The sequence below is a fragment of the Halictus rubicundus genome, chromosome 4, assembly GCF_050948215.1.
Source record: "Halictus rubicundus isolate RS-2024b chromosome 4, iyHalRubi1_principal, whole genome shotgun sequence".
NCBI lineage: Eukaryota > Metazoa > Arthropoda > Insecta > Hymenoptera > Halictidae > Halictus > Halictus rubicundus.
Genome location: NC_135152.1, coordinates 4,492,319 through 4,509,071, shown reverse-complemented (window position 1 = coordinate 4,509,071; position 16,753 = coordinate 4,492,319). Strand labels below are relative to the sequence as shown.

Genomic DNA, 16,753 nt, shown 5'->3' with positions numbered 1-16,753 from the left:
TCGAGAATGAAAATTATTTTTGGTTCTACGTAAAAACTAGGCTGACTCAATGAATTTTTGACTACACTAATTAATTTGAAATTACAGTCATTCCCGTGGTGTCTGAAGAATGGAGGATCAAGGGGTAGGGGAACGTCGAATGAAGTATAAAAAGTAGTAACGTGTAAGATCTCGATATTTATGCTATTTAAACATTTCGGGAAACAAGATTACAAGTTTTTATTCCTTTCAATATAATAATAATAATCATAATCATAATAATAATAGATAATAATAATAATAAAAATAGATAATAATAATAATAGCAATAATAATAATAATCAACATATCGTAAGCTTCCATACGCAGCGCACGCTAAGTTAATACATGTACATGGTTTCTTTACAAAAATAATAACAATGTTTTGATGCAACATTGCGGATCCCAGTGATCAATCTCGTCTAGCTAAATGACACTTTAGCAGCTTCCTTTGGATAGATAACTTTCGTATATTAATATATATGTCCCGCATTTAATTCTTGGTCGTTCCCTCTTCAATTTTCCACGAATAGGGAACGTTTGAACCCCTCACTCTCTCTCTCTCTCTTTCTCTCTCTCTCTCTCGCATCTATCATTCTTATCTTCTATTACTCTCGCACGGTTCACCATTTCTCTTTCTCTCTTTTTACCTGCTACGCGTCCTATCTCTCTCTCTCTCTCTCATCTTTTGCATTTAAATAAACTAAATTATTTGTCAGTTAATCGACATTGTCTTTGGTACATTTACAACGAACAGCATACCGCGCGATACAGTACGGATTTGGTAATGTCGGACGGGGGTACCTACCGTCCGCCGTCATGCTTAAAGCGCACGCGATTCACGTTTTGGGAACGAGACAATTTCGTTCTGGGAGATCCGACGCGTGTCCCCAGACGCGTGCGGATCTCCGTACGGAAATTAAAACGGAGAACTGAAGAGTTCTTTTCTTTTTTTTCTTTTTTTTTTGTTAATCATTGTTAAACAACAACACTCTGAGCGAGCAAGCGAGTCGCGGAAACGAGGAGTAGAAAAATCCAGAAGAAACAGACTCGTGACGTGTCCATTTCGTTCGCCGAGAGATCCGGAAGCGAAGAAGTAAGCCGGAAATCGAACGAGAGCTACGATCAAGGTCAACCGCGAATTTCGAAGTTCCGGTCGCCCCGAGAATCCTCGCCGATCGATCCCCTAAGCTTGCTACTTCGAGGACAGGCGCTCAACTGACCCAAAGAAAATTGTCCGATATTTCTTTCGTCCTAAATACGCTTTTCCGGTTCGAAACCACCCGTCTACCCCCTTCTCTCTCCCTCTTTTTCTTTTTTCCTCGTTTCCGGGTTCCCTTGATCACTTAGATCCGTGCGATCACACGGCCACGGCGCTGTCTGATGTACTAAAATGCCACCACTCTGTCTGCACGCTTCAAACGATCGCTGGATCGCGGAGAGTTCGAGCGATCGTTCTAGATCCAGGCAATGGAGTCCTGTTTTTTCAACACATTCCCCGTGGGGAAATGAAAATGCCAAACGCTATGGAAAAAATAAACGAGCGAACAATTCGTGTTAATTGCTCGCTTCCGATATGGAAATCACGGGGAAATCGGATCCTGGAGGATCCACGCGTCTTGAGCGATCGCTCGATCGCGACTAGGTCACGCTGCGATCTACGCTAGTGCCGGTCCACCGAGCGATCTTCCTGGATCACTCATATTTTAGTCGCGGGTCCGAGGTTTTTGGAAGATCACTGAAGATTCCTGGATGACAGCTCTAGGAGCTAGAGGGATCGATGGTGATCTGTGGGGTGTGATCCCCCAACACTTCGTTCAACGAATCGTGGATCAGGTGTCGCAATCTTCCGGCTGATTCAACCTCGAAACAATTTTGGAATCCTAAGATGTCACTACTTTTGAATTACATAACGATTGACAAAGGATTTTACAAAAATGGCGTTCCGATTTTATCAGGACCGTCTAGCTTTTTCGATCGTCTCGCGATCCTCGCCGCCTCCGTTCACCTTCCTCGTTTCGTCTCTCTCCTCATAAATAATAGATTGTGTTCTTAAAAAAACGTATCGTTAACCAAAATACGCGAGAGCTAATTTATTAGGAATAACTGATTAATCGAGTTCTGATCGATAGGTAATAATTAAGAGGAAAGAAGAAAAAAAAAAGAATAATTGAACGATCCTAACTAATGACCGTGAATTAGTAAGAATAATTAAATCGTGATAATTAATTAATTACGAGAAAATAAGAATAAATTAGGAACCAAGTACAAAGTATGAGACGTACGATTCTGGGGAGGGCGCTGGACTGCTGTCTTCGTGTCTGTGTGTGTGTCTATGTGTATCGTGTATGTGTGTGTGTTTCTGTATGTTATGTTGCGTGTACAAGGGGGAGGAAAATTAAATTAGAATAACGCCGTTTCTCCACGTTAATTAGGACTATTTATAAATTAATATCGGGCATCCCCGAGAAACACAACTTCTCTGTTAGGCCTCCTCCACTGATCGCGACCTAAACTTCGTCTCCAATTCTTGTCTCTTCCGTTCCGCTCCCCTGATCCATTTCTCCCTAGTCAAGGAGGACTTACAGAGTTTTCAACCCTTTGGCTGAGAACTTCAAAGGGGGATAGAAAGCATGGGGGTGCGAGGGGGCTGACTGATCGCGACCCGTTAAGACACAAGAAGAGCAGACGATCTAGCGTTTGGAAGCTTCTCCTCACTCCGCAGTATCTACAAATATACAAGTCACCGTTCTACACGGATAGACCTCTCTCCTGAACTCTCTCTCTCTTTCTCTCTCTCCTTCTCTCTGCGCGGAGAGCGTTAGGTACGAACGACGAAAAAAATATCGTGCATCTTTCGCGCAACACTCCTCGGGACGGCGTCGCCTTCGGCGGCGGAACGTTTTGTTTTCGGTTCGCCTCTCTCGTTTTCTCTCTCTCTCTCTCTCTCTCTCTCTCTCTCTCTCTCTCTCTCATACTCTCTTTCCTTCTCTCTCTCTCTCTCATTCTCTCGAAAACCACGGTTATTTTCGGTGGTGCACGCGACCCGGCAATCTCTCACGCGACCCCTGTCATCCAACCGACTCGTCTCTCTCCCCGTGGAAATTTATTTGTCGTCACACTGAGGGGTACTGGGGGGTAGTCACTCGGGGGTCCAAGGGGGCTGGCTTAATCGAAGCGTCATTGATTGTAGTTTCTCCGCTACAAACGGCGATTCTTGCATACGAGGCTCAGATAAATTACCTAGGGGTTCGAAACGAGTCAGATCGGCTGGCCCTCTGCACGTACGGATAATTTACTATTTACATGGGGGGTGGGGGCGGCAGGAGGTGAACCTCTCGGCCAAAGACGCGGGGCCCGGTTTCTTCTATTCATCCTACTCACCGAAATGCACGATGCTGTCCGCTGATCTTTACAGAATCTCGCCGTTCTCCGGATTCGGACAGCCTCGAAAATCCTCGCAGATCCTCGGAGACTCCACGCTGAACAGTAATCGGAGGACTTGACACGGCGAACGGAAAAAGTACTCGCTGACGGACACTGGCAATTAAATCGCGCATGTTACTTCTCGGAACTTTTCAGAATGTCTAGGAATTTGGTAGAATACCTTGGACAATCTTTTGGAACTTTTTTTAGAATATCTTAGACGATCTTGCGGAATTTATCTCAATTGTTTAGACAATTTCGACTGCTTGAATTTATGTGGTATATACAATTTTGGACGAAGAAAATGTACCAAGAAAAATGGCGGCGCCTAACACCATCCACTTTAGGGTCTATTAAAAGACTGAATGAAGGGGTTGCTTTTATAACGATTCGTGTAGTCGCACATCTGTTATTTCATTTTTTAAAAGTCTGTTCTCGTTCCTTCGCTAGAATTCAACACGACATTTCAATGTTCCTCTGCTTCTTTCTAGCTAAAGAATTTGTTTATCACGATTCTACAGGTGTGTCAGCTATAATCACGTTTTCCAATCCCTCTTCAAAATCATACTTCTTGCACAGGCTTGGAAAAATCGAATTATAGATGATTGACAGAGAATTACCGAACAATATAAATTAACTGATTTATACTGCCTCGTAAAAATAACTAGACTGCATTTATTTAATTTTTAGTATGTGTTTTCTAACCACTCTTCTAGATACATATTTCTTAATGGAAAAATAGAACCATAGAGAATCGACGAGGAATTATCAAAACAGTAAAAATCAACTGGTTGAAACTGTCTTACAAAAATAACTGGACTGCATTAATTTGATTTTTGATATGTCTGAATAAATAAATTTATACAATTTATCTCTTTTCAAGAGATATACTCTTTCTGATCATGGTCGGAAAAAAAATGAGTTATAGAGAATAAACGTCAGAACCATTGAATATATAAAAATTAACTGATTTACATTGTCCTATAAAAATAACTAGACTGTATGTATACAACGATTTTGAACCAAATAAACTTATTCAATCGTGTTCCCAGTATATAATCTCGGTGACTGTGAAATAAAAAATCTGGAACCAGTCTTTCAACCTATTTGATAGTTTTAGCGTCAATTTTAGTTGATCTTGTGTAAAAGGAGACTCCTAAAAGTCCATGTTAATGATCACAAAATCTGTCTACCTTTGCTTCGGGCACACAACGTACAATTTATACAGATAGAATGGACATATTCATCGAGATCGTCCATATCTTAAGTCTGTTTTTGTGAAGAATAGAGTACACAGTAGCGATTTTACTGTTCTCAATAGTGTACTAAGAAGCGAATACTTTTTCTGCGCGCCGCGTCCCGCATCGGGGCGCGTGTCCCGGTAAATGGAACATCGTTTTTCTCAATCGTCGAGCGTTTTGGAGACGTTACGCGACTGAATCAACTTGTTTCTTTTTTTTCCCATGGTATATATATATATGTATATATATTCCTTTGCGCACCATTTTTCCCGCAGTCCCGCAGATCGATCCTTCGTCGAGGACGCGGACGACGCGCGTGTTCTTTACACGTTCCGGATAAACTATTAAGATACACGGTTACACGGTTCGTTTTGGATTCTCTTTGGCGTTGTCTTAGATATAGCGTGGAGCGATCCGAATAAAACGAGGACACGTCGATGGATCGAGAAAACGACATTTCATGAGCACCAATCGTTTCGCGACGGGACGACACGACACATACACACGTGCATACAACACACATAGACGATGCACACAACGTTCCGATGGTTGCGCCGTGATCCTCCGATTATTCCCGCGCCCGAGACGAGCTTCCGAATAAATAAATAATCGTCTATCGAGCGGACAGCCGGGAGTCCCACCCACAAACTCACGCACGCAGATACATACACAACAAACGTAGACAGTAGACATACAGACAGACAGACACACACATACACACACGCATACAGTCCTTCTTACACAGTCGCACTACCAGCGCAGAAACACGCTATCGTCTGCCTAGGAACCGACGAACCGAGACGAACAGAAAGAACAAAGCCGGAACACGAGCATTTTTCGAGGAATCTCCGAAGATCGCTTCTCTTTTCTATCTCTCTTCTCTGGTGTGTTCGCAAAGAGGAACTTCTCGCCGAACCGATCGACAGATCGAGAAGAAGGAGAAAATCGCGCGGTAAGCGCGGAGAGAAGAGAAGAAACGACGACAGAAAGTGAAAATAATGTCGTAACGCTGATATCCACTGGAAAACGCTTCTTCTCGAAGAAGCCGGGAGAACAGAACTCGTAGATTTCTTCTCGTCGCTAGCTGGTTGCAGTTGTTGTTGGATTTCTCTCTTGTTTCTTCGATTGTTATTATTGTCTGATCCAAAAACTATTTCACTTTCCGTGCAGATAGAAACAATCATTAGGGTGTGTACATTCTCTCGCTCTCCTCCCTTCCTCTCTCTCTCTCTCTCTCTCTCTCTCTCTAGACGAGTATCCGGGGCTTTTATTTTTAAAGCCTCCCTTTCTTGTCCTCGTTCTTTGTTCTTCCGAAAGGTCCAGCTCTATTTAAAGTTTAAGCTACTTCCATTTGGAGTCCTGCGCGATTCCTCTTCGATCTCTTCCGCAATCGGATCCCCTAACTCGTTGTCTTTCAGACGATTTAGGGGATGGTTAAGCTTGCCGATCAGTCGATCCGTCTTCTTGCAAGGTTTTCTCGCGAGAGAGGAGAGATCGGTTCAAGAAGAATCGAGGGAAACGCGTCTTGCCCGTAAACGTAGTCCATGGACGGAGACAGAAAGCATTGGAGACGGGCGAAAGCGGTCGATTCGTTCCGTGGACGCGTCCCTCTGTCTTTCTCTCGCTCTCTCTCCCTCTCTTTCTCTCTCTCTCTCTCCTACACGATGATGACGATGATGATCTAGGATGATCTACGCCCAGACGCCGTCGGTCCGTGTCGTTTGGAATTAGGCACCAGATTGGCTATTATTGATTCGAATGCTTGCCCTCGCTGATCGACGCCATTCTCATCGACTCCGCTTCCGGGCTGTTCCATCCGGGCATTCTCGTTTGCTCGATCGCCGCCTGGGAACAGATCGAATGGTGCTCGTGTTGCCTTTACTCGGGACTCGACCGTCATTCAACGACACAGAAGCTCAACCGTCAAAATGTATCACTAGATTTTCGAGAAGTCGCGAATGTTTGAACTGCTATAACTTGATAAAAGACAGTCGTACAGCGATAAGTTTGATCTCATTTTAGAGCTTGAAGCCTCTGCTCTTGCACACGTGCATTAATTTTTTTCCTGAGATTGTTTTAGGAGGTACTGGAAAACTGATGATGTTCATTCAAATCTATGCCGCATACGGGCATCAAAAAAATTTTTCAATGATTTTAGAAATGTTTCAATTGGTACCATTTTTGATAAAAAAGCATGACTTCAATTCTCCCTCTGTTATTTTGTACAAAACTATATAAAACATAAAAGGATTACAGCGTGGGAAAGTACTGGGTTCAAGCTTCAAAATGAGCCCGGAATTTATTGCTGTACGATTTTCTTTTTAGGAAATTATAGTAGTTCAAATATAGAGAATTTTTCGAAAATGATATATGCAGTGGCCGAATATTTTTTAGAGAAAGGAGTTTCATTTAACTGAATTTATGGTCGAAACAGACTGGACAAGGTGTAGAGATATTAATATTGGTATTATTCGCTTACCGAGCTATTAGGATTCTTGGTCATGAAGATCCCGAGGGAGCGGCTGCGGTTGCTAAACGGCCTCAGCTCCGGATCTCGTCCAGGACCATCCACCGTGTCGACGCAGTTACTATTGCCACAAAAGATAACATCGAACGTTCAAAATCAGCACACAAAAAGGGATTATCAGATAATCCTGAGCGCGACAAGCTAACCGAATCGTTCGGTCCACCGGAAAAATCTTTTCACGTTCAATTTCCAGTAATCCCTCAGAAAAATTGCTAATCTCTTCACGAATTATTTCTCTTTACCGACAGAACATTTTTTTCCCCTAAAATTCGTTTTCATATCGACGTTTTATGCATCTAAGTTCGACAGATTCATTCAACTTTTACTATTACTATTAGGAAGAAAATATTTTCTATGAAGCTAACAAAATTTTCGAACAAACTAAATAACTATGTTTGTCAGATCTAGAGCAGGATACCACTTTGGGTAGTGTATAAGCAAGCTAATTCATTTTTTAATCGATATTTTAAGCATCTAATGTAGCCTCATTAATGACAGTTTATCGTGGAAGTAAATATTCTTTACAATCCAGAAGAATTGTTGTAACAAATCACATAATCATATTTGCCGGGTAAACACGCAAAATCATTCTGAATTACCTAGGATCAACTAAGAAAATAATTTGCACAAGACCGTGTGCGTGTAAATAAATAGTGATTTCTGTCGGATCGGTTTCCCAGTTAGTTCGCCGAGTTGGTTCGGGTAAAAACGCACAAGATAGATCTATGCGGGGTGGATCGCGGCGTGGTTCGGAAATGGCAAATGTATGGGGGATCGAATGTAAATACGTACCTCGAGCGCAATTCCTTTTGCTTTCGCTTACAGTGGATGTAAGCCGCTATGCAAATGATAACGACGAGGAATACTGCTATCGTGGCACCGCTGGCGATGCTGGCCGTCTCCAACATTACACGCTGCCGGGAAGCTGTAACGCAAGATCGGCTTCTTAGAGAAGAGCAGACACGGTTTCCTGTTTCTCAGACTCGTTTCTATCCCGAGATTGAATGCCCAACTAATTGTATCGTCTTGAACGGCGTCTCCCGACTACCGGTTCACGAAACAAGGACTAACTGGACCGCTGTTCGGGACTTCCGGGTGCGATCGGTAATCCTTATAATAATAAACACTGTCACGCGTGCAGCGTTAGACCGGAGCACATATTTCTACCATTATACCGGTTTACGGTCGTTTTGACGGATTCTAATATTTTTATTTTACGATCACTGAAATTGTAGAAATGCATCCATGAGGAATTATGTAACAAATTTATTTCTTTGGATATATACTACTTAAAAATTGGCTAAAATATTGGATAGTCGCATTCTTGTTATTTTTATAAAGTGAAACAGTCACTTTTAGTGCTCCTTTTGGTAAACCTAATGTTATTATAACATTTAATTCGCTCTTGCCGTATTTTTAATCGGAATACAATGGAATACGTAAATAGTATTCCCGTGGGTGAATTACTGTTAGATTTTACGGTTAGTCGATGGAGACGCGATCCATTAGCTTGCTATTTAGATCGATGGTTGTCTAGATTCAATGTTATTAATTCTTCCTGTACCTCGTCGAATTTTTCTTTGGTTTTTCAGTTGATATTTTAAGGAAGAAATTGGACGAACAGTTGTTGAAAGGATTAAAAAGATTTTTGAAATATTAAAATAACTAGAAATAAATAAATAACTGAAATAAAAAATTTCTACAGAGCTACATAGACATTTATTTCGTTCCGCAATGACTTTATAGAGTTGAGAACTATAGAACAGTATTTTTAAATTATTCGAATGCTTTTACTGTTTTGCTATTCATTCTTGCCATAAATGCATAAAATCCGTAGTCTGTTAATAACTTTGACTCGTTTTAATGAACGTCTTCAAAAACGAATATTTGTTAAGGTACTACTTTTTTTTGAAAAATTGTGAGATACTGAAGGATTAGAGAAACATTTGTAGTTCTCATGATCATTGATATTTTCAGTGAAATAGTGCTCCGTTCAATTTGCTAGGTGCTGCCGGTTCGGTGAAAGCAGTGACACAGCGAGCAAATCGACTTCATCGAGAACTCAAGGACTTTCTCACAGAATTTCACACCTGAACGTCTCGGACGGTGTCCTGGGACCAAGGACAGTGAAAAGGATCTCATCTCGAGAAACAGTGGAGGCAGCAGCCCAGATCAGGCTTGGATAAAGTTTGACTCACGGTCTCATTTTTGCATTGCTTGCTTCTCGGTGCAAGTGATGCCCAATTTAAAATATTCACGAGTTGAGCTAAGATGCCTGATATTACAATAAAAATGAATTTTGTTCATGGCACAGTTGCTTGAACCGAGCTTCGTTCGGAGAAAGAATTGACCGAGAAGTGACCTGGAAAAGTTCAAGAAGCGCTCCTTATGGTAAGCTTTAATCCTGCACTTTTCGTCAAAATTATCGAATTGCTATGACTTTGTGATTGTTCAGCAGTTAATGAGGAGCTACTGCGCATATTGATTTTATAAAAATATCATGTTGGTCAGAAAGTCTTTTTATGTTTCAATTGCATTAAGAAGCGTTCTGTCATCTTGCAGTGTCTTTATTCCGTTTTGATATTGCAAATAATACTAATAGTAGCTTAAAAAGCAGAATGCAATAAATTTTTGTACAAATTTAATGGGGAACATCAGGCACCTTCCCTCGAATTATCCGGTAGCGGAAATCGCATAGAAAATGTTTGATACTTACGCAAATAGGAACCATCTAAATCCTTAAACTCGCACCTCTGCCCGATGTAGCCGTTCGCGCATCTGCAACGAAAGAAACGGTGAATAGAATCGGCGAATTTCATTGTCTGTCTATGCTGTGTATACCGTGCGTGTGTGTGCAATGTTCAACAGAGAAAGAGTATCACGAATGAGTATGAGAGAGAGAGAGAGAGAGAGAGAGAGAGAGAGAGAGAGAGAGAGAGAGAGAGAGAGGAGGTGATAGGACGAGCGGAACGCGCGGCCGGCTTTATTGTTCGCCGGTACTTCCGCAAAACGCCGCGAGAAATGCAGGAAGTTATAAAACGTACTCTTTAGGCACGAACCGCTTTTAGTATCGGGCATTAATCAGATGGGTACACGCCGTCGCTCGAACCACCCAATTAGTACAGTTAATTATTAAACTTCACCGAAAACGAAGAACCGAGAAAAAAAGAGCGGAACAAAGTGACGGAGAGAACCGTGGAAAGTCTGCGACACCAAGATGAGATCGGTAGAAACGAAGAAGAAGAAGAAAAAGAAAAAGAAAACGGAAAGAAAGAGCCGCGAGAACGCGTAAAGCTCGTAAACGGATCGGTTTGCAGGGCCTATCGGTGATTACGCGATAATTAAAAGGATTCTCACGGTCGATTTCGTCGAACGGTACACCGCGACGATTCGCTCTTCGAGCAGAATAATTAGCCGAAACTGCGGCGGCGGTTCGGTTCGATCGGTAAAGAGACTCTCGTCGATTAAAACCGAGATCTCTCGCTCCGTCTCGGAAGATTAATCGTTCCTCGGACCTGCAACCGCCGCGCGGATCCGCGCAGATCCACAAGAGCGTTTTCTTTATGCTCGCTCGACGGAGCCGACCCGCTCGTGCGCACGCTTCCGTTAACTCTCCCACGCGATGGATCGCTCGTGTCGAATATATCTGTGCGAATAGAGCTTCCGAACCGTTTCGCGAAGCCGATCGACCAGCAGGATTCTCGAAATCCACCCCTCTCACCCCCCCCCCCGGGGTACAATTCAAAGTTGTTCTCAATTTTGTGCCTGAAAAATTATACCTCAGGGGGATGGTCTTCGACCGAATATTTTCACCAGGTGAAGCAACATCGTGAAGTTTTCTTTCATATTTCCTTCATAACACGAAGAAAAATTCCGAATAAAAATCTGACCGGTAGCAGACAGTCGAACACACGTCATCTTATCTTAAAGATCCCAGCAGTAAAATTCGAATTTTCAGTGTCATTCGGCAGGGTGGAATAGGATACAGATCGGTGGTATGGGAATCCGCGGGCTGCGAATCGGTCCGATTTCAGAGTAATCAAGATCGGTTGTCGCGGTCGGCATTGTTAAACAGGCGAGCACAGGCCGAGCGGAGTGAAATCAGTCGTTTCGCGGCTCGAGGAGACGGGCTCCCAGCGTTAACATTTCGAGCGCGTCACGATCACGTTAGAGGCGGCATAAATTAAGGGTCTGGCCGGGGAGAAGGCGGATACACAAACCGGCACCGTTCGAAAGAGAGAACACGGCCCCGCCGCCGCCACGCTGGTGGTTATTATTCACGGTAGATTTCTAAAGCGAACAACGAACGAACGGCCGAGCGTCGCGTTACCAATGATCGGTCAACGGATAGTTTATCGGCCACGAAAACACGCGAGAGTCGAACGCGGACATGATTTAAACGGCCGCGAACCATTGGCCGCGCTCGCGGCCACGCTCCCATGAGCGCTAACTTTCGACCGTGAACGGACTGCTGCACTTAGGCGCAATCGATATGCAACCGGCGAGCATCTTTCCGCAATTTTTCTTCTACTTTGCCGCCATTTATTTTTCTACAATTTTCCGTAATTTTTGTACGCGCGATTCCGAGGCGGAACCCTTAGAGGAGGACACCCTTCGCCAAGGATGTTACCCAACTCATGCGGTATGGTTCCTGCATCTATAACAATATTTATTAACAAAAACGGGACAGCCGATAAGCAAACAAAATGGTCACTCGACACCCTACTTTACAGTTTTTACTACAATCTGTTAAGCAAACTAAATTTCATTAAGATCTACAGTGAATTCTCGATATTTGTCAACAACCCGGGTCTTGTCAGCGTCATGTATCGTCCAGGAGATACTATTACTCTTTGATCCACGCTGAACGGTCGTACCCGAGCTATGTTAACCCTCACGGGGTATACCCGTGAGGATAATTCCGCGACGTTTATCATCCAGGCGTTGGCGACATATATAGAGAAATCACTGTACATGGTGTGAGAATGTTGCAAAAATTATCGTTACGATAAACTATGTCTTTTCTATTTGCTATAATCAAAAATTTGATTTTAACGAAAATCGAAAGAAGTCGCAGGAACAGTTAAACCGATTACTTTGCGAGTCATTAGGATTTTCGTGTAATACATAATAATTAATAGTATATCCGAGAGCGCTATTAAAAAGGTTTGTTTCCCGGGTAATGGGCACCGGAATCACCAACAAACCGGCTAATGGACGTTCCAGTGCGGCGTAAGGTTAAACATTATAGATAGCTCGATATATATATAGTCGTCTCGGTTTAAGTACGGTTTAGTGTTGTTTTCGTTGATAGCGATCGATCAGCAATCCCCACGATCTCTCGGAACAACGATCCAGGTATATTCTACATACGTATATGCAGTCCTGCATTTGTACCTGTTTAGAGAGACTCGAATTCCGCGTTTCCCGGGAGATTTACGAGCCCGTAAAACCCACTGTCCATTAACGACAGGTTTTTCACTTCACTTTCTCGACCGCCACGAATTTGTTGCGCCACACACCGGCATCGAGCCGAGTTCTCACGGGTCCCACGGGCCAAAACGAAAAATCGGTCCCGATCATACTCCCCGATCACAAAAAAAAAAATCCGTCGGATCGTTACGGACGAGTTTATCGAAATTGGACGTGAGAACACACGTTGGGAGTTGCTTAAACTCTTGCCTTCTTCAAGCTGAATGTATCGTTAAAATTTTTTGTACGACAGTATTTCATTAATTTGTAATCTGGTTATAATATTCCAGATCAGTGAAGATATTCGTGCGAAATAAAAATGTTCTGCATTAATTTCGAACAACAGGAATAGAAATTTATTATATCTTCGTGTCGACCGTTCTCCAATTTTTTCGGACAATTTTACCATATATTATATCTCATCTATTCATTCTTCTCGTGCATGTACGAAGTCCACTGAATCGTTTCGAACACGATTAAAATTTTTGCTAATTTAAGCTATGCTCCATAAATAAATTATAAAAGGCCATGAATAAATTTAGAAAAGGCGAGAACGCAGTTTCTTGTCGTCCAAGAACACACCCGATGACCATCGTCCGCGTCAGTGTACGAAGAATCCTACCGATCCTGGCCAGAATAGAAAAACGGAATAGACGGCGCCAGAGGTGACAATAGTTAATCCTACGATAAGATAAAGCGCGTTCCGAATTCTAAAGAAAGGAAAAAGAAACTGTGCCACGACGCCGCGATTGCAACACCTGTGTATTATGCGTGGAATTCCAGCGAAGACGCTTCGGAATCTTGCGTAACGAAGACACACCCTTTTGTGGATACAAGCTGGTGAAACATGTTGGTCGAAAATATGATAGAAACACCTGAGATCTGTACAAGCATAATTGTTGCAGGTGGGGTTGCAAGGAATGCTGGAGTGTCGACGATAGCATACTAAAATCCTCAAATGAAGTTTCATTAGGTTATCAAGTCCTTTTTAGCTCGAAACGAAATTCTTTGCGTTATCAATAGACTGCGCACCACCTCTATGCAAACTAAAAATTGTTTGCATCAATTGCAAGACACAGGAGTCGAATACGTGACTTTTTGCAACGGTTTCAATTTATGCATAAATGCATAAAATGCGGTCTTGTTATCAATATTTAGCCACTAGTGGCAGTATAAGCATACGAAAGAAGCGCAATTTTCTTTTCTCTGCAGGAAATAACAGACAAATAACTTCCAATTACTCTAGCCACAAAATAAACCATAAGCGAAGAAGTTAAGGGCTCTGAAGCATCCCTCGGGCAAAATCTGCTTCCAAATGCCTCTCCCAAGCGTTTCAGGCGGCTCCCTGGCATCTCAGAGGACTGCCAGCTACCTAACTGTACTCCATCCCGAAATTACCATTCGGCATTCTCGGTACGCGACGAGTTTCCCAAAGCGGGGCCGATGGAAAGCCGTGGAGGACTATGGCGGCCTAACCCGGGGCCAGAAGTCTCCACCTTTCAGGAATCAATCGGAGCCGTTCGAAGAATGGTCTTGGTGTCTCTCCGAAGGCCAGGATCGGCGTAGACACTAGCCGGGGACGTGTCGGTCCATGATCGAGGCCCGAAAAAAGGTCGATCGGTACAATCGACGCTGGTGGTGGTTCCCGTAAGAATTCCTGTGGAACGTGTCGGCGGCACGCAGCCGGGGATTATGCCAGTCCGAGGCGAGAATCGGTCCCTTTTTTCGGCTCCAGATTTTGTCCCACCCCCGCGGCGTCCGACGATTCAACCCCCTCCGACGCGTGAGCGAGAAAAAAAGTCAGCTACAACCCCCCAAACTGTAACGGCCAACCCACCCTCCCCCCACCAACGGAATCTCAAATTCCTTTTCACCTGGTGGACGCGAGCGGGCATCCGTCTCGCACATTTCACAATTCTGGGAACCGGGAGCTGTTAGGGGTTGTTCGCCCCCGCACAGGTGACTGGCAAATGCTCAGAATTTATTGGTTCCAGTTTGTAAGTGACAGACGATCGGCGCCCGGTCTCTTAGCGAGTTTTACGTTTTTCGGGTGTTGATCGTTTTCGAATTTTAAAGGTTGAGGAGCATACAATGATCCAGTTAACACATTTTTATATTGTTATTAGTCTGCGGATCTTTATGCAAAATAAAAATTATCCGCATCGATTATAGGAAAAGGCAGTTACATAAGAATTGATTTCATTTAATAATTGCAATAGGTTTTATTAAATGGTTCATCTATTTTGTTATCCACTTGTACCATAAACGCATAAAATCCGCAGTCTAATTATATCATTATTAGAACCCACACCTGGGAGATCCTTATTAGAATATTTCCAAGGGTGTGCCTCCAAAGGGTTGTTTTTACCCCTTCATCCCTTTCATCCAACAATACTTTAAATTATTCTCTCGCGCGATATTCTTTTAACACTTTGACTGGCAACCTAGAAACCTCAACAATTCTATAAAATCAAAGTAAGATATTTAATGAAATAAAAATTGAAAGAAATTAAATGTATGATATTGAGTAGTCCTCCAACGTACTTGCACTTTACAGATCCTAATCAGATTTGGTAGAATTAATATATTAACGTAAAAATTCATTTTAAAACCTGGATAAATAATTCCGTCAGCCACATATGGGTGACATGGCAGTCAACGTGTTAACAAGACAGTCTCCTTTACAGAAGCTAAATAATCTAAAGCAAAGATCTAATGGAAATCCCAACTGATTTTCGACGCGATCCTGCAAACTTCGCGATCATCGTAGGAAGCTGTGTGCGAGTCGTAGCATTCGATACATATCGTTCGTCTAGCATTCATCCGCGTTTGATCGATCTAGTCGGCGACCTTCCAGTATATTTCCCAAGCGGCGCGCTCTCGGTGCTTAATTATAGCGGCGTAATAGAGGTGTCGACGATGAAAACAGATTTACGCGCGTCCGGCTCCCGTAAATCTGGTTCCCCCCCCCCCGGCGAGCTTCTCTCCGTCCTCTATATCCTCTTTTGACGTCACGGTTTTCCGCGCGCGCAGAAAATTACGCAAAAATGCAGCGCGACCCGCACCGCCGGGGACCCGACACCGTGTGCTCGCGCGGGAAAGTGGAAACGCACACGCTCTTGCTTATCCAGCACTTTCCACGACCGAGAATTTTCTCCGTCTGCCTCACGGAATCCTCCTTGGCCGACTCGCCGCGGGAATTATGGGAGCGCGAACGAGGAAAAAGTAGCGCGAATTGAATTCATGCTGGGAAGGGTTCCAAAGTCGATTGATTTCTTCCAAATATGCATACTCCAATCTAGCATTTTGAACAATTTTTTGGAAGTATAATGTGCGCATATTTCAATCTATGCATTTTTAAGCATTTCTTGGAAGCACAGTATGCGCATTCCAAACTGGCACTTTGAAGCATTTCTTTTCAGCATAGTATGTGCGTATTTATAATTTACGAATGAATTTTTGTTCGTGGCCCAGTATTTTGTGCGAAATTTGCTCGAGATGTGTCTTTCGAGAGCGAGATTGTGGGTGATTGCGAGTGTGTGAGGGTGTGTGTAAAATTGAGAGAGATTATTCGATACTCACAAGCAATTGTACAGGAGGGAATCGACGATTTTGACAGTGAAACATGTGGCACCGTTCAAGCAGTACCATTCCGCATAATCCGGAGGACACGTGTACATGTGGAATGTGATGTTCGGTCGAGGCGTCGGCGTCGGCGGCCGTGGCTTCGGCGTCGACCGCGACGAACAGGCGTCTGTTAACAAAAACAACAAATTATTCACTGTTTTAACACTCCATTTTAACCTCTCTTGCGTTACATTCAAATAGACCGAAAAATCTCATTATTCTTTAATAATATAAAACGCTTTCGTGTACTTATGTAAGTTATAAATTCTGCAAAGTATTTCACAAATTCCGTCGCAACTTAATTCGCAAAACCCACGGATAAATTCTGCAAAAATTGCTATCGAATTCCAGATAAAACCTTATCAAATCTAATCGGGATCAGAAAATCGGATGAAGCACCGAAGGCGGAAGGATGAAACGAAGTCGGTTCGATAAAAACGTG

The 16,753-nt window shown here is 43.1% G+C and overlaps 1 protein-coding gene across 1 annotated transcript in view; it reads right to left on the bottom strand.

Annotated features, from left to right (window-relative positions):
• Nucleotides 1-204: 204 nt before the first annotated feature.
• Nucleotides 205-16,753, bottom strand: part of LOC143353246 (uncharacterized) — an 82,407-nt gene continuing 65,858 nt past the window's right edge. Inside the window, exons 3-7 of the mRNA XM_076786412.1 lie at nucleotides 16,267-16,438; nucleotides 9,929-9,990; nucleotides 8,005-8,137; nucleotides 7,165-7,273; nucleotides 205-6,530 (exon numbers count right to left, since the gene is read on the bottom strand). Of these exons, the coding sequence (XP_076642527.1) occupies nucleotides 6,432-6,530; nucleotides 7,165-7,273; nucleotides 8,005-8,137; nucleotides 9,929-9,990; nucleotides 16,267-16,438 (575 nt within the window). The 3' untranslated portion in view covers nucleotides 205-6,431. The remainder of the gene's footprint in view (nucleotides 6,531-7,164; nucleotides 7,274-8,004; nucleotides 8,138-9,928; nucleotides 9,991-16,266; nucleotides 16,439-16,753) is intronic.